Source organism: Scyliorhinus canicula, chromosome 6 (genome assembly GCF_902713615.1).
Source record: "Scyliorhinus canicula chromosome 6, sScyCan1.1, whole genome shotgun sequence".
In the NCBI taxonomy this organism is placed as follows: domain Eukaryota; kingdom Metazoa; phylum Chordata; class Chondrichthyes; order Carcharhiniformes; family Scyliorhinidae; genus Scyliorhinus; species Scyliorhinus canicula.
The window spans coordinates 92,193,809-92,216,916 of NC_052151.1; the positions used below are offsets into that span (position 1 = coordinate 92,193,809).

General features: G+C 49.7%; 1 protein-coding gene across 1 annotated transcript in view; it reads left to right on the forward strand.

The window, feature by feature from the left end:
- The window catches only part of rfx6 (regulatory factor X, 6), a 112,301-nt gene that overhangs the window by 24,476 nt on the left and 64,717 nt on the right, over positions 1-23,108 (forward strand). Inside the window, exons 11-12 of the mRNA XM_038801020.1 lie at positions 18,144-18,303; positions 18,396-18,540. Coding sequence (XP_038656948.1) covers positions 18,144-18,303; positions 18,396-18,540 — 305 coding nt within the window. The remainder of the gene's footprint in view (positions 1-18,143; positions 18,304-18,395; positions 18,541-23,108) is intronic.

Here is a 23,108-nt window from a genome sequence, read left to right on the forward strand (position 1 = left end):
GAAACACGATTGGGTGGAGAATTGGTTCCGATGCTGAAATTGCAGCGGGCGCCGATTTCACGCCAAATCACAATTCTTCGTCACCTCAAAGACTGTGTCAATGCGTTCCTGAACACACATACAGTAAACACCGTTTGTATATCATCAGCAGGTCTGAGCACCCAGTATGTGGGATTTGGGGCCTTTGGGATTCTCCGGATGGCGAGGTTCACTTCTGCTTTTCAAAATCACGAAACTGGCATCGTGGCTGATGAGGGAGAGAGAGTAGGTAGGACATGGAGAGTTGCGGCTGTGGGCTGCTGGACAAGACACTGGCCGGGCTGGGTGGGGGGGAGTTGATGGGGAGGCGTAACAAGCCGCGTGACCATGATGACCGCCCAGAGGACTGGGACAATGTCCAGGCATAGACCGTCATTGCCGTGGCCTGCAAGGCAGCCACCTTGCTGCATACCCCACTAAACGTCCACCTTGGCCCCTGGCTCTGCAATGTGCCACCGGCCATATGGGTGCCACCAACCCCCACCCCACCACTCCTGCACCCCACCCTCCGCCATACCAACCGCCCCCCCCCCCCCCACTCAACCAGCCGGCACCCTCCAGCGGGGCATCAAGCGGCCCGCTCAAGGGCAGCACCCACAGTAGCCCCTACAATTCCGCTGGGCGGGGGCCATGGAGTGTACCACTGGCAAGAGCAGCGCCAGCTGACGGTTCCCATGGCAGCAGGGACGGCACCAGAGCTAGCTTCCCCAAGGTGCCGGGCACTGACAGGGTCAGATACGTAGGGATGGGCGGAAGGGGGAACATGTGGGGACAGAGTCCGCAGTGCCGACGAGGGTCACCGTGTAGCCCATGCTAACATGTCGGCCTTTCATCTCCTGCAGACAATGGATATTGGAATTCAACCAGCAATGGCAGCATTCCTCCTAGCCACCACAGCCCTGGGGTATGTCCTGCAGCCGTACAAGCTGGAGCAGCTCGAGGAGGAGGAAACTGCAGCAGTGTACCATGCAGCAGCGGAGTGTGCAGCAGCTGAGCATGCCTCAGAGGAACAGAAATCAGCCGCCCAGGCTGGAGAGCTGGCCGTCCAACAGGCCAAGAAGGAGCAGAATGTGCAAAGGAGGCACCGAATGAGGCCTCACATGCACCGGTAGCAACTGTCATTCGAGGATCTGCCGGATCGGGTATGCCATCGAAGACTCCGACTGAGCAGGGAGACAGTGCGACATATCTGCCAGATCATGGCACACCTGACACTGTGGGAGAATGGGGGAGTACACTCGCTGCTGGTGGGATATCAAGGTGACGGTCGCCCTGAACCTTTACGCCACAGGTTCTTCCAGGCACTGAATGGGGACCTGTCCGGGTTTTCGCAGACCTCGGTGCATGGGTGCATGCCGCGATCACGAAGGCCCTATATGCCCGCTCAGTGCAATACATCCATTTCAATGTGGACCAAGCCCACCAGGATGGCCGGGCAGTGAGGTTCGCCACCATCGTGCCAGGGACACAATGCTGCCTACTCACTCTAGTCGCCCTGAGCAGGTCGTGCAGTTTCTTCCGGCACTACTGGTTGGTCTGGATGGTAATGCTTCTGGCGCTGACTGCATCTACCACCTGCGCCCAGGCACGGCGAACTGTGGCAGCTAGCAGCCTCCTTCCCAGGCTGAGATACAGGGTCAACTGCTTCTCCTCCACTGAGTCCAGGAGGGTCTCGAGCTCGGCATCAATGAATCCTAGGGCCACTCTACTTGCTGCCATCTTGTTGGCTGGAATGGTGTGTGTGTGGGGAGTGAAGTGTGGATATGTGGCTACAGCCTGTCAGCTTCCTGAGTGTCAATTGCGAAACCAGCGAATCCTGCATCATTTCTCTTTGGAATCAATTGTGTTCCATGTGGTGCCGGTCCTAGCCCCTTAACAATGACTGAATCGGTCCAGGTGCGGCGCCAATTTTGCTGTTGTGGAAGTCCCCGAATCGTGCCACGACATCACACTTAGTCTCAGGAACAGAGGGGGCCGGGGACATTCAATCTGTGTGGTATATAAGGTCTGACTGTTAAGATCGGTTGGGAACAACCGGGAGCTGTGTATTATAGTCTTGTAAATAAACCTATGTTTCTTTGTCACAACTCGGTGTGGACTCTCCATGGTACCATGAAAAAATAGATATCATTTTTGTCAGCCAGCAGCTCTTGCTCTCATTAACCTACCATTTTCAAGCATGCGTCATTTTGGAGGTGGGAGCAATTGTTGGCTGTGACTATGATGATGTGGTAAGGTGAATGTAAACAAGCAGGTTCTCCGTGTATTTTTGATAGACTAAATGACGCACTCTTGTTGACAGACTGCTTTTTAAAAAGTTAATTTATGGGAAGTGAGCATTGTTGGTTATGCCAATATTGATTGCCCAACACGAATTATCCTTGAGAAGTGATGATGAACTGCCTTCTTGAGCTGCTGCTCAATGTGGTGCAGGTGCACCCACTGCGCTGGTAGGAGAGGAGTTTCAGGATGATGACCCAGCGCTCCCTTAAATACAATCAGAGAGAAGTGCATTGCAATTTGACAAATGTGATTTTGCCAGATAAATGAACAGAGGGTGACTATGAAATTGTTGGTGCCAGTTTTGGACTACTCAAACACTTATTACAAGTTTGCATATGCATTTTATTTGCATAATAATAGCTACTTTGTTATTACAACTGACACATACCCCCAAATTATTTATTGACACATTGAACCTTTCAGTGAATTAAATAAAAAGGGATATACAAGCCAAAGATGGCCAAGAATATAAATTCTGAGAATGTTATTCAGTGACAGGAAAGTTCCTCTGTGTATTATGAAAGGGACAATGCTGGAAAATCCCAGCAAGTCTGGCAGCATCTGTAGGGAGAGGAAAGAGCTAACGTTTCGGGTCCGATGACTCTTTGTTAGCTCTTTTCTCTCCCTACAGATGCTGCCAGACTTGCTGAGATTTTCCAGCATTTTCCTTTTCATTTTGTATTCCAGCATCCGCAGTAATTTGCTTTTACCCTCTGTGCATTATACTCAATCCCGAGAGAGGCCATGAAATGTAGAACCTGAAGACTGTCAAGGAATTTCAGACAGAGACACTTCAAAAGAAGAGATGCAATGCAAAAACTGAAGTGTAGGGCGCGATTCAGTGGCCTTGTTACGCTCGAGTGAGATAAGGCCAGTAAATAGCGGGAGAGGCCAGAAAACAGAACCAAGCCAGGCACCAAACCATTGGCGATGCAACAGGCCCGTTCCCGTAGGCGAATTCAATAAGCACCACTTAAGCCCGATTCACACACAATTAACGAGAACCACCCTATATTCAACGACCTCCCATGATCTAATCACCTCCCCAGCAAGTGGTCACACAGACGCGATGAGTACACCTTTTAAAAAATATGAACCTGGCAAAAAGGTTGCTGCGGGGACCCAAGGAGGTGAGTAGCCATCTTCGCTCACAGGCAAATAGGCCAGAGGCACTGGGCTTGCTGGCCCTGTGCTCGGAGCGGGTTGGAGGGGACAACTGTGGGATCCAGCCTCGGTTGGGGTGGGCCACCAAGGGGGGAGTGGGTGTATCGGAGCTGAGGGGTGTTGCAGTCGTGCATGGGTTCGCCATGCCAACCCCTGCATCGTGGGTACCAATTCCGGGGGAAACCCTAGCGTAATGTTCTTGTTGGATAGCCCGATTTATATTACAAGAACCCTTGTAGCTAAAACTATAAATGATTTATTAACATTAACTGTGGGTAAACTATATACTAAACAACAGATGAATAACTGTAAGATCAAGCTCAAGCAACCTTTCTCTTCAGCTTCCTCCAGTCAGGTTGAGGGGTCACCTGACTCTAACATTCACCTAGATACTAGTGGAGACTCCTAGTGGTCAGTCGGTGAATTACAACACAACCATATCAGTACATCCCCTTTCCTTTGAAGGAATAAATTAATATATTACCATCAGTATATTTGCATGGATATCATGAAACTATGAGTCCAACAGTATTTTTTTTTTTCATTTTTAAAACTGATTGAACAAATATATACATAAGAACAGTAAGTTTAGTATGTACAAATAGTCTAAATCTACAAATTGAGTCGATCAGGTTTTCTTCTGACTCTGGTTGATCTTCCCAAAGTGTGCTGCTCAGAACTTGATGATTCAATGTTCTCCATGTCATTCTCATGCTCAGGATCTACTGAACTATCTGACACTGCAGCTTCTTCAAATACAATGGCTTTTCTTGACCAATTCCTGAATCTTCTACTCTCACAATGTCATCACTACTCAAAGGTGGTAAAGTTCCACATGCTCTGGGCGGGATTCTCCACGAACAGGTGGGGCGGGCCACTCCGGAGCCGAGGAGTGGCGTGAACTACTCCAGCGTCGGGCCGCCACGAAGGTGCGGAATCCTCTGCAGCTTAAGGGGCTAGGGCGGCGCCGGAGTGTTTGACACCGCGCCAGCCTACGCGGAAGGGCTTGGCGCCATGCCAACCAGCTTTGAAGGGCCTCCACCAGCCGGCGTGAGTTGTCGCATGTGCGGGAACGCCAGCGTGTGCTGGCGTCATACCAGCGCATGTGTAGGGAGGCTTCTCCGCACAGACCATGGTGGAGGTTGACAGCAGCCGGTGCGTAGGGAAAGAGTGCCCCCACAGCACAGGCCCGTCTGTGGATCAGTGGGCCCCACTTGCAGGCCAGGCCACCGTGGGGGCAGTCCCCAGGGCCAGATCCCCCCGCGTCCTCCCGAGGACTCTGCAGGCTGCCCGTGGAGCCAGGTCCTGCCAGTAAGGACCTGTTGAGATTTACGCCGGTGGGACCCACCGAAAAGGGGGCGGCGCACGTCCCATCGCGGGCCGGATAATCACCGGGCGGGACACTGACAGTGGCCGCTTACCGGCGCGCCACGATTCCCGCCACTGCCAAAACTCCGGCGCCGGAGAATTCGGCAGCCGGTGGGGGTGGGATTCATGCCAGCCCCCGGTGATTCTCCGACCCGGCAGGGGGTCGGAGAATCCCGCCCTCTATCATAACTGCTTTTGTTTTGCTTTAATGTTTTGCATTTCCTGCAGTACCACTCCATTCTCCTCCTTTGCCAAGTATGGAAGAGTGACATGCAATCTTCAATTCATGAGTAACTCTGCTGGTGATCTACCATGTAACAATGGTGACGCTCTGTAATTCAATAGTGCGAGTTACGGATCAGATTGGCTGTCTATTGCTTTCTTCAACAATCGCTTAACAATAGGTACACCTTTTCGCCTTTTCCATTGGCTTGAGGGTACAATGAACTCGATGTGATGTGACTGTTGAAAATCACACGTGACTGTTGAAGTATTGCCACTCTTTACAGCTAAAACAAAGAACGTTGTCACTCACGACGACTTGCGGAATTCTGTGTCCAGCAAAAATTGAACTGGTATGCAGTATTACAATGGTTGCCGTTATGCTTGGCAGTGGAGCTATTTCGGGATAGTTTGAAAAATAGTCTATGATCACTAAATAATCTTTTCTTCGTAGGTGAAAGAGATCAATAGCTACTTTCTGCCATGGTGCCGTAGGTAAATCAGATATTTATATAGGTTCTCTTATTTGCTTGCAACAATCCGTCTGGCATGTGCCACAACAACTGACCATTCTGTCAATATCCTGGTTTATACCTTTCCAGTAAACAGAGTCACGAGCTCTCCTTTTACATTTTTCAATCCCTAGACGTCGTTTGTGTAGCCTCTTTAGTACCTCCTTGTGAAGAGATTGAGGTATGAGTATAGTGTTCAAACAAAGTACCACTCCATTAATGATACTGAGTTCAGATCTTGTATTGTAGCACTCCATACATTGAATTCTGGGCAAGTGTGAGTTGATGTTCCTCATCGCCTCTTCAAGAGTTTGATCCTTCCTGGTCTCTTGGATCTCACATAGTTTTGAATCTGATACTGGCAATAGTGTGGAAATAAGAGAGAGGTGCAGATTTACATCCTCAGCAATTTCACGACTAATACTTTGTATCGGCGCTCCTGATAATGCATCTGCTAACAACATATATTTGCCAGGGTCTAGATGAGATTGACGTCATAGTGTTTTAACTTCATCATCAACCTCTGAAAACGCGAAGACATCTGGTTGAGTTTTGTTTGATGATCATATTAACCAAAGGACGTTGATCTGTCTCAGCTGTGAAAGTTGGAAGCCCATAGACGTAGTCGTGGAATTTCGACAAGCCTACAACTAAACCTAGGCATTCTTTTTCGATTTGAGCGTACCTCTGCTCTGTTGTCGTCATGGATCGTGATGTATACGTGACTGGTTTCCAATCATCATGCTCGAGTATCAGAAGAACTGCTCCCAGACCATCTTTGGACCCATCTGTTGACACTTTAATCTGACTAGATGGGTCAAAAAATGTGAGAACTGGCGTGGTGGTTCGTGAAGTCTTGAGCTTCTTCCACTCTTGCTCATATTGCTCTGTCCAAGTGAAATCCGTTGTATTGTGCAGGAGATCAAGTAGATGTGTTGCTTTTGCTGACTGGTTTTGAATGAATTTTCCTATAAAATTGATCATACCCATCACTCTTAAGATGGCTTCCTTGTTGTGTAGTTTTCTCATGTTGAGAATTGCTTGGATTTTGTCCTCGTCAGGTTCAATGCCATGGGATGAGAGCTTGTCACCTAAGAATGTGACCTTAGTTACTTCAAATAGGCACTTTTGTTTGTTGAGCTTCAGCCCATTTCTCCTGAACTTTAAGCAACCTCGTATTGTGCTCTTCTATGGTTGAGCCCCAAATGATGATATCCTCCATGTACACACGTACACAACGCCTTCGATTATGTGCTCCATGGTATAGTGAAAAATTTCTGATACCGAAATTATGCCAAACTGCATTCTCAGAAAGCGTCTTAAAAGTGCAGTATTTTGTACTTTGTTTCTCTAGCTTTAGTTGCCAGAAACCCTGAGATGCGTCAAGTTTCATAAAGAATTATGCACCAGACATCTCAGATGTGATTTCTTCATGCTTTGATATTTGGTAATGTTCTCTTTTGATATTCTTGTTAAGATTGTTCGATCCATGCATATGCGAATATCGGCATTCTTTGGGCGGAATTCTCCGCAGGGGGCCGAATTCGTGAAGGCAGTTGTGAACTCGGCCGAGGTTCACGACGCCTCGGAGCCCGCTCCCCGCACCTAATTCACCCCCACCCGAGGGACTAGAAGCGGGCCTCCGTGCTTCTCGGCAGCGACCTCGTCACGCCGAGAATGACGCGCGTCCGGTGCATTTGTGAAGTCATCCGCGCATGCGCGGGTTGCCGGTTCCAACCCGCGCATGCGTGGATGACTTCATCACGCAGACGGCACGAACCCGCGCATGCGCAGTGCCGTCTTTCCCCTCAGCCGCCCGGCAAGACGTGGCGGCTTGATCTTGCCGGGCGGCGGAGGGGAAAGAGTATGTCCGTTTTTGACGCTGGCCCGACGATCGGTGGGCACCAATCGCGGGCCTGTCCCCTCCCGAGCACAATTGTGGTGCTCCCGTGCCAATCGGGCCCCTAGATGCCCCAAACGGGCATCTGGCACCCGTTTCACGAATGCAGTGACCAGGTGTGGTTGCTGCCGTGTTGAAACAGGCATGAAGGGCCGGCCGCTCGGCCCATCGGGCTCAGAGAATCGCAGTTCGCTGTGAAAAATGGCGAGCGGCGATTTTTCCGAGCGGGGGGCGGGAGAATCGCGGGGGCGCCAGGGGGGTGTAAAAAATGTCGGGGGGGCCCTCCCACGATTCTCCCAGACCGCGTGGGGAGCGGAGAATTCCGTCCTTTATCTTTACACAAACCATGGAGTTTACCCAGTCGGTAGGTTCTTCTATCTTCCTGATTACTTTTAATTTGGCCATTCTGTCAAGCTCTTATTTGAGGCAATCCTGGTGGTGCAGGTACTCTTCTTGCTGCCTGTTTTGCAGGTTTTGCATCATCTTTCAGTTGTATTTTGTAGGTGAATGCAAGTGTACCACAACCTGTGAACACATCTCTGAAATTGCTGATAATGTTGTCAGAATCGTTTGAGTGTTGACCCAATCCGTTGTGAATGTTATACACCAATTGCACTGCACCTAATTCTTCACAGGACTGATCACCTAATAATGTGATCACCTAAGTGAATGGGCTCGGGTCTGGCAGATGGAATACAATGTTGACAAATGTGAGGTTATCCATTTTGGTAGGAATAACAGCAAAAGGGATTATTATTTAAATGATAAAATATTAAAACATGCTGCTGTGCAGAGAGACCTGGGTGTGCTCGTGCATGAGTCGCAAAAAGTTGATATACAGGTGCAACAGGTGATTAAGAAAGCGAATGGAATTTTGTCCTTCATTGCTAGAGGGATGGAGTTTAAGACTAGGGAGGTTATGTTGCAATTGTATAAGGTGTTAGTGAGGCCACACCTGGAGTATTGTGTTCAGTTTTGGTCTCCTTACCTGAGAAAGGACGTACTGGCGCTGGAGGGTGTGCAGAGGAGATTCACTAGGTTAATCCCAGAGCAGAAGCGGTTGGATTACGAGGAGAGGTTGAGCAGACTGGGACTGTAGTCGTTGTAATTTAGAAGGATGAGGGGGGATCTTATAGAAACATATAAAATTATGAACGGAATAGATAGGATAGATGCGGGCAGGTTGTTTCCACTGGTGGGTGAAAGCAGAACTAAAGAAAAAGAAAAATTGCTTATTGTCACAAGTAGGCTTCAGTGAAGTTACTGTGAAAAGCCCCTAGTCGCCACATTTTTGGCGCCTGTTCGGGGAGGCTGGTACGGGAATTGAACCGTGCTGCTGGTCTGCTTGGTCTGTTTTAAAAGCCAGCGATTTAGCCCAGTGTGCTAAACCAGCCCCATTGGGGGCATAGGGGGCATAACCTCAAAATAAGGGGAAGTAGATTTAGGACAGTTAAGGCTCCTTCATTAAATGTTTTTAAGATAAAGATAGATAGTTTTTTTGAAGAATAAAGGGATTAAGGGTTATGCCGTTTGGGCCGGAAAGTAGAGCTGAGTCCACAAAAGATCAGTCATGATCTCATTGAATGGCGGAGCAGGCTCGAGGGGCCAGATGGCCTACTCCTGGTCCTAGTTCTTATGTTCTTAATAATGAATCCAAGCCCTTGGATACAATGCAGAATGGGACAGAATAAACTGTGTTCTTCACCACCACACTCGGGTCACAAACACCATAACTTGTGTCTAATGCTTGAACCATTATAATCTCTCAGATATTTTGTGAGTTCTTAGATTTTTTACATCGGTCATACTGATTAAAGTGGCTTTGGTCTAACTTCGATTGGACCACTGCACCATTCACTTCAAGTGGTAGCAGCCATTTGTCCCCATCAACTGCATTTATTTTGAATAGAATTTCAGTTTGCATTTGTTTAAGTGCTGGAGAATTATTTGATGTCTCCAAAAACATCTTCTCTGATATTACTCCAACAAGCAATGACGTTTCACCACTGGAGACTGTGGGCGGGATACTCCGAACCGGGCCGGAGAATCACCGGGGGACGGTGTTAATCCCGCCCCCGCCGGCTGCCGAATTCTCCGGCACTGGGGATTTGGCGGGGGCGGGAATCGCGCCACGCCGGTCTGCGGCCGCTGACAACAGATCCCTACAGCGATTCTCCAGCCCGTGATGGGCCGAGCGGCCGCCCGTTTTAGGACGGTCCCACTGGCGTAAATTATACCTGGTACTTACCGGCGGGACCTGGCTCTGCAGGCAGCCTCCGGTCCTTGGAGAGGGCATGGGGGGATCTGGCCGCAGGGAGTGTCCCCACTGTGGCCTGGCCCACGATCGGGGCTCTTCCCCTCCGCACCAGCTGCTGTGAACCTCCGCCATTGCCGTTGCGGAGATGAACCCCCTCCTACGCATGCACTGGGATGACGCCAGCACTCGCTGGCACTCCCGTGCATGCGCCAAGTCGCGCCGGCTAGCGGAGGCCCTTCGGCGCTGGTTGGCGCGGCGCCAAGCCCGCCGGTCTTGCCCCTGGAGGTGCGGAGGATTCCGTACCTTCCGGGTGGCCCGACGCCGGAGTGGTTCACGCCACTCCTCGGAGCCGGTACAGCCCGCCAGACCAGGTGGGGGAGAATCTGCCTGCGTCTTCCACTGTGCTGATTGATCTGAGGTTGAGCTTAGAGTAACAATTCTGAGCAAAGTGTTTTTTTTCCTTTGCATCTGGAACAAAAATTGCCAAACACTGGACACTGCCTTAATTTGTGCCTTTGACCGCATCTTTTACACAGAACTTTAACCTATTTGTTAGTGTGCGAGAAGCTGTTAGAACTTTCCTGCCCTTTTTTGGAAGTTTCCCACCTTTTTGGAAAATGGGCGGCAACCGGAGTGTTTTCCTTCAAGAAGGCGCCGCCATTACTGAGAAACATTTCAGAATACTGAGCTGCTAGCTCGTGAGCCTGAGAAATCTTAACTATTTGTTCCAAAGACAGTTCTGATTCCCTCAGCAACTGTTCCTTCAGCTTATTTTATTCACAGCAAACACAATCTGGTCCCAAATCTTTACCCTGGCTCACTCCTCGTTGCTGGCCTCGAACAGGTTTTGGAACAGGCTGACGAACTGCCCCCAAGTATCCAGGAAGCCTTCCTATGACCCTCGGGTGGTGTATTTAATCTTCTCCAGATGGAGGGATTCCAAGAGGTCAGCGAGCCAGTTTGCAGCTTTGAGTGGTGCTGCCGATCGCCTGCCGAGCAACATTCTCTGGTGTGCGATTAGGGAAACGAAAGCGAGGCCATTGGCCCCCTTCCCGATGTGTAGTTCTGGCTGCCCCGATACCTGAAGATTGCCACTATTGGGCATGACTTCACCCTCACCCCCATAACCTTGGACATTGCCTCGGAGAAGGCTTGGGGCAAGCCCAAAACATGCGGGTGTGGTTGGCCGGGCCGCTCTGGTACCGTTCACATTTGTCCTCCACCTCCGGAAGAACCTGTTCATTTGGGTTTTGGTCAGGTGCGCTCTGTGCACCACTTTGAGCTGCATTAGGCTTAGCCTTGCGCAGGAGGAAGTGGAGCTCATTCTGCTCAGTACTTCGCTCCAGAGTCCCCATCCTATCTCTGTCCGCAGTTTGTCCTCCCATTTTTGTCTGGTCCCGTCCACTGGTGATCGGGCTCTGTCCAGTAGCTGTCTGTATATTTCCCACATAGCCCCCACTTCTTGCCGCTTGTGCCTATCAGGTCCTCTAGTAGTGTGCTTTCTAGGGCCCTGGGGTACCCTACTGTCTCTTTGCGGAGGAAGTGCTTTATTTGGTGGTGTCTCAATTCCTGTCCTCTTTCCAGTCTCCACTTCCTCGTCAGTTTGTCCAGTGTTGCCAATCTGCGCCCTACGTAGAAGTCCCCGACCGTCAGTGTGCCCCCATCCCGCCTCCATCTTTTGAAGGTGGTATCTGGCATGGCTGGGGGGAATCTGTAATTGCCGCAGATGGGGGCCATAAGGGACATTTTGGTTATCCTGAAGTGCTGTCTCAACTGGGTCCATGTTCTCAGCGTGGCCGCTACCATTGGGCTCGTTGTGTACCTTGTTGAGGAGGATGGGAGTGCTGCTGTAGCCAGGGCCCAGAGGGTTGTTCCTTTACAGGATGCCCCCTCCATTTGTACCCAATCTGTGTCGGGTTCTTGTACCATCCCCTCACTTTTTCTGCCGTTGCTGCCAGTAGTAGTATTGTAGGTTCGGTAGAGCCAGTATCTTTGCAGTGTTGGTTTTGGAATTCTCAGGTTCTTGCCCCCCACACACACACACACAAATGCCAGGATTAGCTTGTCTATGAATTGGAAAAAGGCCTTGGGGATGAAGACCGGAATGGATATAAACAGGAAGAGGAACCTTGGCAGTACGTTCATCTTGATCGTCTGCACTCTTCCCGCCAGGGAGAGTGGGAGTGAGGCCCACTGTTGAAGGTCGAATAGAATAGAATAGAACAGTACAGCACAGAACAGGCCCTTCGGCCCTCAATGTTGTGCCGAGCAATGATCACCCTACTCAAACCCACGTATCCACCCTATACCCGTAACCCAACAACACCCCCCCAACCTTACTTTTTAGGACACTACGGGCAATTTAGCATGGCCAATCCACCTAACCCGCACATCTTTGGACTGTGGGAGGAAACCGGAGCACCCGGAGGAAACCCACGCACACACGGGGAGGATGTGCAGACTCCGCACAGACAGTGACCCAGCCGGGAATTGAACCTGGGACCCTGGAGCTGTGAAGCATTTATGCTAACCACCATGCTACCGTGCTGCCCTTTTTGCCTCGTCTTTTCTTACTTCCTCCACCAGGCTGGTCAGTTCCACTTGTGGATCTGTGTCCAGTCTCTGGCTATTTGGATCCCCAGGTAAAGGAATCTGTTCTGGGTCATTTTGAACAGTAGCCCCTCAGTTCTGTCCCTCCCCCTTTTGGGTTCATTGGGAATGCCTCGCTTTTGCCAAGGTTAAGTTTGTAGCCTGAGAAGGTTCCAAACTCTTTCAGTATTTGCAGTATTGCCTTTAGTCCCTCCTGTGGCTTTGAGACATAGAGGAACAGGTCATCTGCATAGAGTGAGACTCTGTGTGATCTTCTAAATTTATGCAGTAAGAAACAGATTAAATTGTTGTTTAAACACACACCAATTGCTGTCCACATGACCATTAAATCTGAGACTCATTGGTGGCTTCAAGGACTCTATTCTTGCAGTCAGCAAAATCTTCAAATCTCTGTGGATCTCATGGCAGGCTGACAATTTTTTTTCTCAGTGTTTAATACCATCCAGTATCATGTAATTTTCTTGTTGGATGGTCTGCCATACCGACCCCTGCATTGTGTGTACCAATTCTGGGGCTAAACCTAGTGCAATGTTTTTGTTGGATGGCCTGATTTATATTATAAGAACACTTGTATATAAAACTATAAACGATTTATTAACATTAACTGTGGGTAAACTATATGCAAAACAACAGATGCATAAATGTAAGAACAATGACAAGCAACCTCTCTTCAGCTTCCTCCAGCCAATCTGAGGGGTCATCTGACTCTAACATTCACTTATATACTAGTGAGACTCCTAATGGTCAGTCGGTGAATTACAACACAACCATCATATCACTACACCTAGTTCCTACCCGTCTCCCCCACCAACCACCCATGACTCCCGCTGACTGCGGAGGCCTCTGGCCATGTGGCAGAAGGCTATTGCTAACAGGAAATTGGTAATTATAGTTAACTGAGCTCTTCACAATTCCCAAGTGGATTCTCGTGGGTAGGCGAGCCATGTAGCAAAAACGGCTGCGCCCCCGATTTTGGCGTACACGGAGATTCTCCAGCTGATCGCTGAACAGGATTTTGGCGCGGCGATTGGAGAATCCAGCCCTGTATCTTTTCCAACTGCAAGAAGTCGTGCAGGTCACCTAACCAAGCCGCTACCTCTGGTGGCGATGCTGACCGCCACTCCAGTAAAATTTGCCTCCATGCAATCAGAGAGGTGAAGGCCATGACATGAGCTCCGGCTTCTCTGAAACCCCAAATATCGCCACCAAAGGGTCCGGGTTCACCTCATCCTGCATTATCCTGGCTAAGACCGTGAATACCCCCGCCTCGAATCTTCCCAAATTTTCGCAACCCCAAAACATGAGTGTGTGAGTCGCTGGCCCCGCCCACACCTCGCACACTCATTTGCTACTCCCTGGAAGAACCCACTCATTCTCGCCCGAGTCATATGCACCCTGTGCACCACCTTAAACTGTATCAGGCTCATCCTCGCACAAGAGGAGGTCCTGTTGACCCTACGCAGTGTCTCACTCCATACTCCCCAATTAATCTCCCCTCCTAACTCCGCTTCCCATTTCTCCTTGATCTTCACCACCCGCTCGCTTCCCGGTTCCCCCAGCCCCTTATGTATATATCCCCAATTCTTCCTACCCCCTCCACATCTGGAAGCAGCAGTCGCTCCAGCAGGGTGCATCCCAGCAACCTAGGGAACCCCCTCCAGAGCTTTCACGCAAAGTCCCTAACCTGTAGATATCTGAACTCACTCCCCCTCAGCAGCTCCAACTTCTCCCTTAGCTGCTCCAGACTCGCGAACCCTTCCTTCAATACAGATCCTTCACCTTGACGAGCCCCACTTATCTCTACCTCCTGTATACATTATCCATCCCCCCAGCTCAAACCCATGATTCCCACATGGCGGAATTAACACCGACATCCCTTCCACCCTAAAATGCCTCACCAACTGATTCCACATCTTCACCGTGGACTACACCACCGGGCGCCCTGAACCGGAGCCATTGGCAACGCTGCCATCACCATAGTCTTCAAACTAGACCCCTTAAAAGATTCCTCCTCCATCCTAATCCACTCTATCCCTTTTCCTTCCCACCACCATCGCACCTTGTCCACATTCGGCACCCAAGTTCGGCGATGCCAACCCCCCCCTCCCCCCCCGCCCCCTCCCTCTGCCTCTGCAGCAGGGACCTCCCCACCCTCGACACCTTCCCCATCCGTACAAAGTCCAAAATGATCGTGTCCACTTTCCGAAAAAAGGCCTTTGATATAAAAATCAGGGGAGCCTGAAAGATAAACAAGAACCTCGGCAGAATATTCATTTTCACCACTTGGATCCTCCCCGCCAACGGGGAGGGTCCAAGTGCAGTATATCCCACCTCTTAAGATCCACCCTGGCCTCCTCCACCAGCTTCGTTAAGTTCCACTTATGGAGCCCCGTCCATTCCCTCGCTACCTGAATCCCAAGTACCTAAACCTATCCCTTGCTACCGTAAATGGCATCCCCCTTAAATTAGCCCGCTGTCCCACTCACCGGGAAAACATCGCTTTTCCCTGCATTTAGCTTTTTTCCCGAGAACCCTCCAAACCTTCCCAGCAGGCCCATAATCCTTCCCCAACGGATCTGAAACATACAGCAAGAGGTCATTAGCATAGAGTGACACCCGATGCCTCCTCTGTCCCCTCATAATCTCCCGCCACTCCGTCGACCCCGTAAGAGCCATCACCAACGGCTTTATGCAAACAGCAGCGGCGACAGTGGGCACCCCTGCCTCGTACCCCTGTGTAAGTCAAAGCTTCGTAAGCTCATATCATTTGTCCTCACCCTCGCCCTTGGTGCCACATCCAGCAACCGCACCCATGCCACAAATCTCGGCCAAAACCCAAACATTCCCAAAACCTCGAAAAAATATCGCCACTCCACCCGATCAAATGCCTTCTCCGCGCCCATGGACACCACCTCCTCCGGTGCCAGAGCCCCTGATGGATTCATCATCACATACAACCACCGTCTTATATAACCCGCGAGCTGCCTGCCCTTCACAAAGCTTGTTTGATCTTCTGCAATCAGCCCTGGGACACAATCCTTCATCCTCCCCGCCAACAATAGCCAATACTTTCACATCCGTGTTCAATAGTGATATGGGTCTATACGACCCACATTCCATCGGGTTCCCCCCCTTTTTTCGGGATTAGTGTGATTACTGCCTGCCATTGTCTCCGGCAGCTCCCCCTTCTCCAGCGCTTCATTAAAAGCCCCCAACAGATGTTGTGCCAGATCCGTCACAAATTCCTTCTAAAATTCCGCCGAGTACCCATCTGGCCCTGGGGCCGCCCCCGACTTCATAGCCTTGATACTATCCAGCACCTCCTTCAGCCCCAGCGGCTCCACCAATGCTTGTCTCTTTGCTTCCTCTATCGAGGGAAATTCCAGCTCATCCAGAAACCGCCCCATATCCCCCTCCTCTCCCCCCGGGTCCGTTTCATAAAGTCCCTGGTAGCACTCCCTAAACGCCTCGTTTATCTTCCTTGGCTCCGGCACCACACCCCCAGTCCCAGTCTGTATCTTCAGTATTTCCCTGGACGCAGCCTGCCTCTGCAGGTGGTGCGCCAGCAAGCCTTCTCCTTATACTCGTACTGCACCCCTCTTGCCCTACACAGTTGCCCTACCGTCCTCCCCATTGTCAGCCAGTCAAACTGCCCCTGCAAGCTTTTCCTCTTCTCCAATCTCTCCACAATGGGCATCCTCGAATATTCCCTGTCCACCTCCACTATCTCGCTCACTACGCGGTCATGTTCCTCCCTCCTTTCCCTATCTGCACGAGCCTTAAACAAAATAATTTCCTCCTGGACCACTGCCTTCAGTGCTTCCCAAAAAATGGCCGCTGACACCTCCTCATTCTGATTCAATTCAACATACTCCATAATCTCCGCCCTCACCTTATCACAAAAACCTCCATCCGCCAACAACCCCGAGTCAAACCTCCACCCCAGCCTCTGCTCTTGTCCTGATCTAAACCGAATCTCCAACCAGTGCAGCGCATGGTCTAAGATAACTATCCCCGCATACTCTGCTCCCTCCACCCCAACCAAAATCTCCCAACTCACTACAAATTAATCAATCCTCGAATACACCTTATTGACGTGTGAAAAGTAATACTCCCTCCACCTGTTTTCTAAATCGCCATGGATCCACCATACCCATCCTCTCCATAAATCCTCCAGCTCCCTTGCCATTCATATTCTACCCATCAACCTGGGGCTCTATCTATCCACCCTCGGCTCTAGGACACAGGTAAAATCTCCTCCCAGGATCAACTGGTGCGTGGCCAAATCCAGGATTGCTGCCAGCAAACCCCTCATAAATCCAACATCATCCCAATTTGGGGCATACACATTTACCAACACCACCGGTGCCCCTTCCAATATCCCACTCACAATCACATATTTCCTACCCAGATCCCTCACCTCCTTAGCACTCACAAATTCCATATTTTTGCTCATTAAAATCGCCACTCCCTTTGATTTAGAATCAAACCCCAAGTGAAAAACTTGCCCAACCCACCCCTTCCTTAACCTAACCTGGTCCTTCACACAGAGGTGTGTCTCCTGCAGAAAGACCACCCCTGCTTTCAAGCTCCTGAGGTGCGCGAACACCGCGACCTTTTAACCAGCCCATTCAGTCCCTAACGTTCCACGCTACCAGCCTTACTGGAGGATTACACCTCCAATCCCCTCTATCGTCCGTCATCTTCCCCATTTAACTCCCGCTCCCTTAATTTCACTTTATACCTAGCCCATCCCAGATGGCCTCTTTCTCCGCCCTTGATCATGTCATCTCTTAGAATTTACCGATCTTAACTGCAGCAATATTTCACCATCTACTTCTCACAGACAAGCCAAAGACTGATTTGTATTTTTTATTTTGTTTATTTTACTCACTTCTCATTTCTAATCTGCATTGCATTTTATTAATTTTCATCTTGCGTTTTACCAGCTAATAAACTTAGTCTTTCTTTAACTCAAGAAAGCCTGGTTAAATTGGATATAAAGGCAGTGGAAGCAGAATCTTTGAATATTTTTATATTTTTAAGGCAGAGCCAGCTAGATTCTTAATTAACAAGGGGTGAAAGGTTATGGGGATAGGCAAGTTAGGCAGGAAGGGAATGTGGGATAGAGATTGCAATCAGATTGGCCATAATGTACTTGAAGGGCGGAGCTGGTTCAAGGGGCCGAATAGCCTACTCCATGTTTGTATATAAATGCATTTGGACTCGGAAAAGGGACCCTCTTTAATATATTTTGCTGTGACCAACCAGAGGAATTGAATAAAGGAGGGCAGCCAGGTCATTCTTCCTCACCTGGGAGCATAACAATTCAGAATTACATAAAATTGGGGGATCTGCCCTGGGAGTGATCATAACAGCTTATAACTTTAAGTTAGAATCTATCAAGCATTAAGATCATGCTTGTCACATGTGTGTGCAGTTCCTTTGAGAGGAAGGGCATAAAGCAAATCAAATATTTTGTTCGCGTCATTATTTTTCACATGCAGCATAACAAAGTGGCTGCTATACTTAGGTCACCAGGTTGTTGCTGCTTTTGTAGATACCCTTAGAAAACAAATAGGATGGAATGAGAATTTTTAAAAATTAAAGTTTTCTATTTTTGAATAATATCTGTTAATAATTTTTCAATATGTACTTAGTTACAGCAGCAAGAATCATGGATTTATGCTGTTTTCTCAATACTTTGGTCGGTAGAAAAACAAAGAAACTTGCTCGGAAAGGTTTGAGGATGTACAATGTCCTCATTCAATTCATTTGTATTTTTCAGTTTGCTGGCAGACATCAGAAATTTTGCGAAGCATTGGGAGCATTGGATATCTTCATCCCTGGAAAATCTCCCAGATAACCTCTCTGAGAAGAAACTGCCCATAGCACAAAGATTTGTCTCTTCTCTAAAACGGCAAACTTCATTTCTACATCTTGCACAGGCACGTGATGAGCAACTCTGAATATTTGGTGTTTTTCGCATTATACCTACTGGCATCAATGTAAAATACTTTTTATGTATTGTTCTGCTCAGATTGCCAGACCTGCTTTATTTGACCAGACTGTTGTGAATTCTATGGTGGCTGACATTGAAAAAGTGGATCTAAACAGCATTAGTTCACAAGCTCTTCTCACCGTATCAGGTGGAGCAGACCAGGACTTTGAACTGTATTCTGATTGTAAGTACAGGATACTTGGTCATTCTATAATAATCAATTTTAATTAGCACCTACAGGTTGCATCAGATAATGTAACAAAATAGATAAGTGCAATCATCAGAGAAATCATGATTCAGGACAAACACATGAGAGGATCACCGAAGGAGTCATTCGATAATTATTCACACAGGCTTTGAAGCAATGATTTACTTCATTCACATAACATGCGTTTCCAACATTGCTGTTTTTCATTGGCCAGTGTGGCCACTGTGGGGTACTGATTATATCACTGATCTGCACCTGAGGTCACTGCCCCAAAGGAGTCCAGCTCTGCACAGGTAAGTATTCTCACAAATAGGTAATATGTTCTGGTATACCAGTGAAACACACCAGAGATTGGTGAGATTTAGGGCAGAATCTTCTGGTCTGGTTTATAAGTTGAGAGGTTGGAGCAAAAATGAGAGAGATTTCCGCTCGGGAGTGGGACAGCTGGCTGGGCCGATCTTGCGCTGGTCAGCTCATTAGATATGCATGCAAAAGAAACATGGCAAATCTGGTAAAGGGGGCAGGCAGGAAGTTCATGCCCCTGAGGCTTCCTCCTCAGCAACACTATAGCCAGTAGAAGTGCAGGGTTGTCTGGAGCCAGCATCATGTATGCCTGTGGTGATCTGTGAACACATTGCAATGATCCATCTAATCAGCCTATTCTTTGAAGCTGTCTCGCCAGCCCTGATAATTTCAACCAATGGGAAACCCTGTAGCTAGCAATTGTCTATACAACCTTTCCACCATGGTGATGCCCATTCTGGAGGAACACATATGTATTCCCCTCTTTAGACTGCAGCATTGACTGGGGTAATGAGTCATGTCCGTGTATTCTCCCTCAAAAACTATTCCATGTTTGAGAGACTCTTGCCTTGCCACCATAAACGTATAACTCATCATATTATCAGCCATGGTCATCCACCTCAAGGTTCTAAACTGCTACATTGTTGTCATCCAACCCCCTCCCTTCAGGTCCAGGGAGTTAACCCCCATAGCCACCCCCTTCCCCTGCCCACCTTGAGTTTCTCTTCAGCACAGAGATTACTGCAGCTCCCGACCTTGCTGGCATCTCAATGTTATAAGACCCATGAGCCAGGGCCCTCTGCTGCCGTGTGGGCTTACCATAGACAGGAGAACGCATGATTCTCATCCAGTTGATTTATGATTATTAGGATGGGCCTTTGGTCGGCCAATTGTACTCACCTTTAACTCCATCCACTTGAAAGAGTCTCTTCCCACTTTGAGAATTCACACATACACAGCAACTGTGTTGTGACGAAGACCCTTGAGGAAATGGTGCCTGTAACTTCCCAGACACGACTCACTACATTCTACCCTCTCTCATCACAAGACCATAAGACATAGGAGCAGAATTAGGCCACTCAGCCCATCGAGTCTGCTGTGCCATTCAATCATGGCAGATATCTTTCTCATCCCCATTCTTGTGCCTTCTCCCCATGACCCCTGATCCCCTTATTAATTAAGAACCTATCCATCTCTGTCTTAAAGACACTCAGTGATTTGACCTCCACGGCCTTCTGTAGCAGAGTTCCACAGATTCACCACCCTCTGGCTGAAGAAATTCTTCCTCATCTCTGTTTTTAAGGATCGTCCCTTTAGTCTGCGACTGTGTCCTCTGCTTCTAGTTTTTCCTGCAAATGGAAAAATCCTCTCCACGTCCACTCTATCCAAACCTCGCAGTATCCTGTAAGTTTCAATAAGATCCCCCCTCATCTTTCTAAACTCCAACAAGTACAGATCCGGGGTCCTCAACCGTTCCTCATACATTATGGGCAGCACGGTAGCACAAGTGGATAGCACTGTGGCTTCACAGCGCCAGGGTCCCTGGTTCGTTTCCCTGCTGGGTCACTGTCTCTGCAGAGTCTGCACGTTCTCGCCGTGTCTGCGGGGGCTTCCTTCGGGTGCTCTGGTTTCCTCCCAGAGTCCAAAGACCTGCAGATTAGGTGGATTGGCCATGATAAATTGCACTTAGTGACCAAAAAGGTTAGGAGGAGTTATTGGGTTACGGGGATAGGGTGGAAGTGAGGGCTTAAGTGGGTCGGTGCAGTCTCGATGGGCCGAATAGCCTCCTTCTGCACTGTATGTTCTATGTTCTTAAAAAGCTCTTCATGCCAGAGATCATTCTTGTGAACCTCCTCTGGACCCTTTCCAAGGTCTGCACATCCTTCCTTAGATACGGGGCCCAAAACTGCCCATAATATTCCAACTGGGGTCTGCCCAGAGCTTTATACAGCCTCAGAAGTACATCCCTGATCTTGTATTCTAGCCCTCTCAACATGAATGCTAACATTGCATTTGTCTTCCTAACTGCCGACTGAACCTGCATGTTAATCTTAAGAGGATCATGAACAAGGACTTCTAAGTCCCTTTGTGCTTCTGATTTCCTCAGCATCTCCCCATTTAGAAAATAGTCTATGCCACCATTTCTCCTCCCAAAGTGAATAACCTCACACCTTTCCACATTATATTCCATCTGCCACTTCTTTGCCCACTCTCCTAGCCTGTCCAAGTCCTTCTGCAGCCCGCCTGCTTCCTCAATACTACCTGTTCCTCTACAGATCTTTGTTTCATCTGCAAACATAGCAACAGTGCCTTCAGTCCCTTCTTCCAGATCACTAATGTATATTGTGAAAAATTGTGGTCCCATTCACCAACTTCCCCATCACCCTTGACCATCCAATATAACAATTCCTCTCCCGTCTCTAATCCTTGAACCTATAAGCTTCATAGTTCACAAGATTGCTTCTCCCCTCTGAGCCTATACTCATTACTGTTCCCATTCCTCTCCCATTACCTATACCACCTGTTTAGTCCATTTCACTGAGCCCCATGCTATGAGACTATAGCTACTCGACTATGACCTTGGACCTGCCACCCTAACACATTCCACTTAACCCCTCTGGCAGTTTGCTGCGCTGCCCGTTAATTCCATTCAATCGCTAGGACACCACCATTGGCAGCACCAACCCGTTCTTCAGAGCCACCACCGCTGCCCAGATCCCCACTTCCCACCCATTCACAGGACCCCACACACACAACATGCAAGGCCCTTCCCTCACTCCCATATCCCTGTACTCTCCCCTTCCCGCTCTGGCTCAGTCCCTGCCCCAGAATCCCCCCCCCCCCCCCCTTCCCTGGCCATCCTTCCTGCCCCTTGCTCCTTGGACTGCAATCATCACCTCATTGAACAACATTCCTCGAAGAGGAAAATAATGGCTATTCACTCCAACTACCGAAAGGTTCTATCTCACCTACTGCCTGCCACTTGTGTGCAGTTGTAAACCTAAATGCATGTATTGTTCACTCACCGATAACGTAATTGGGAAGGGGAACTTAATTCTGGTGAACTGGCCTTTTAATGAGCATGTTGGCATGCAGATGAATGCGAATACCCTGCCGTTGATGAGCTGACTTTTAGCCTCCTGCTCAATTAGATTCCTGTAGCTTTGCTTCCTGCTCCCTGGAGCAGCACAAGGTTTTGTCTTTAAACTTTTCTGGTACTTTTCCATGTAGCGAGTCTTAGCTGTACTACCTTAGCAGTGACAGTGGGCGGGATTCTCCGACCCCCCGCCAGGTCGGAGAATCGCCGGGGGCCGGCGTCAAATCCGCCCCCACCGTGTCCCGAAGTCTCCGGCACCAGAGATTCGGCAGGGGCAGGAATCGCGCCGCGCCTGTCGGCAGGCCCCCCCCACCCCCCCCCCCCCCCCCCCCCCCCAGCGATTCTCCGGCCCGCGATGGGCCGAAGTCCTGCCGCTGTCATGCCGGTCCCGCCGGTGGGGATCAAACCACCTACCTTACCGGCGGGACCAGATGGCGCGGGTGGGCTCCGGGGTCCTGGGGGCAGGGGGGCACGGGGCAATCTGGCACCGGGGGTGCCCCCACTGTGCCCTGGCCCGCGATCGGGGCCCACCGATCGACTGGCGGGCCTGTGCCGTGGGGGCACTCTTTTCCTTCCGCCTTCGCCATAGTGTTCACGATGGCGGAGGCGGAAGTGACCCCCCTCCCCTGCGCATGCGTGGGGATGACGTCAGCAGCTGACTCTCCGGCACATGCGCGGACTTCCGCTGGCCGGCGTAGTCCCTTCGGCCCCAGCTGGCATGGCGCCAAAGACCATTCCCGCCAGCCGGCGGGGGGCCAACCACTCCGGCGCAGGTCTAGCCCCTCAATGTTAGGGCTTGGCCCCTAAAGGTACGGAGACTTCCACACCTTTGGGGCGGCCCGACGCCGGAGTGGTTCATGCCACTCCATCCTGCCGGGACCTCCAGCCCCGCCGGGTAGGGGAGAATCCCGCCCAGTATATCATTGCTTGCAAAATCCATCTCCCAGCAACATGGTCAAGAACAAAGACAGCAGGTCCTTAACTCATCCTCTCAGTAGGGGAAAACTCAAAAAGGAGGAATAGTGAAGTATTGGCTTGATACAGGTATCTGTTTGAGTTCAAAGAGTCATGTTGCACAACTTGGTCTGTACAGCTTGGATCATTTTGTAAATGGCCACTTCAAATTCTAATGTTGCTAAGAACC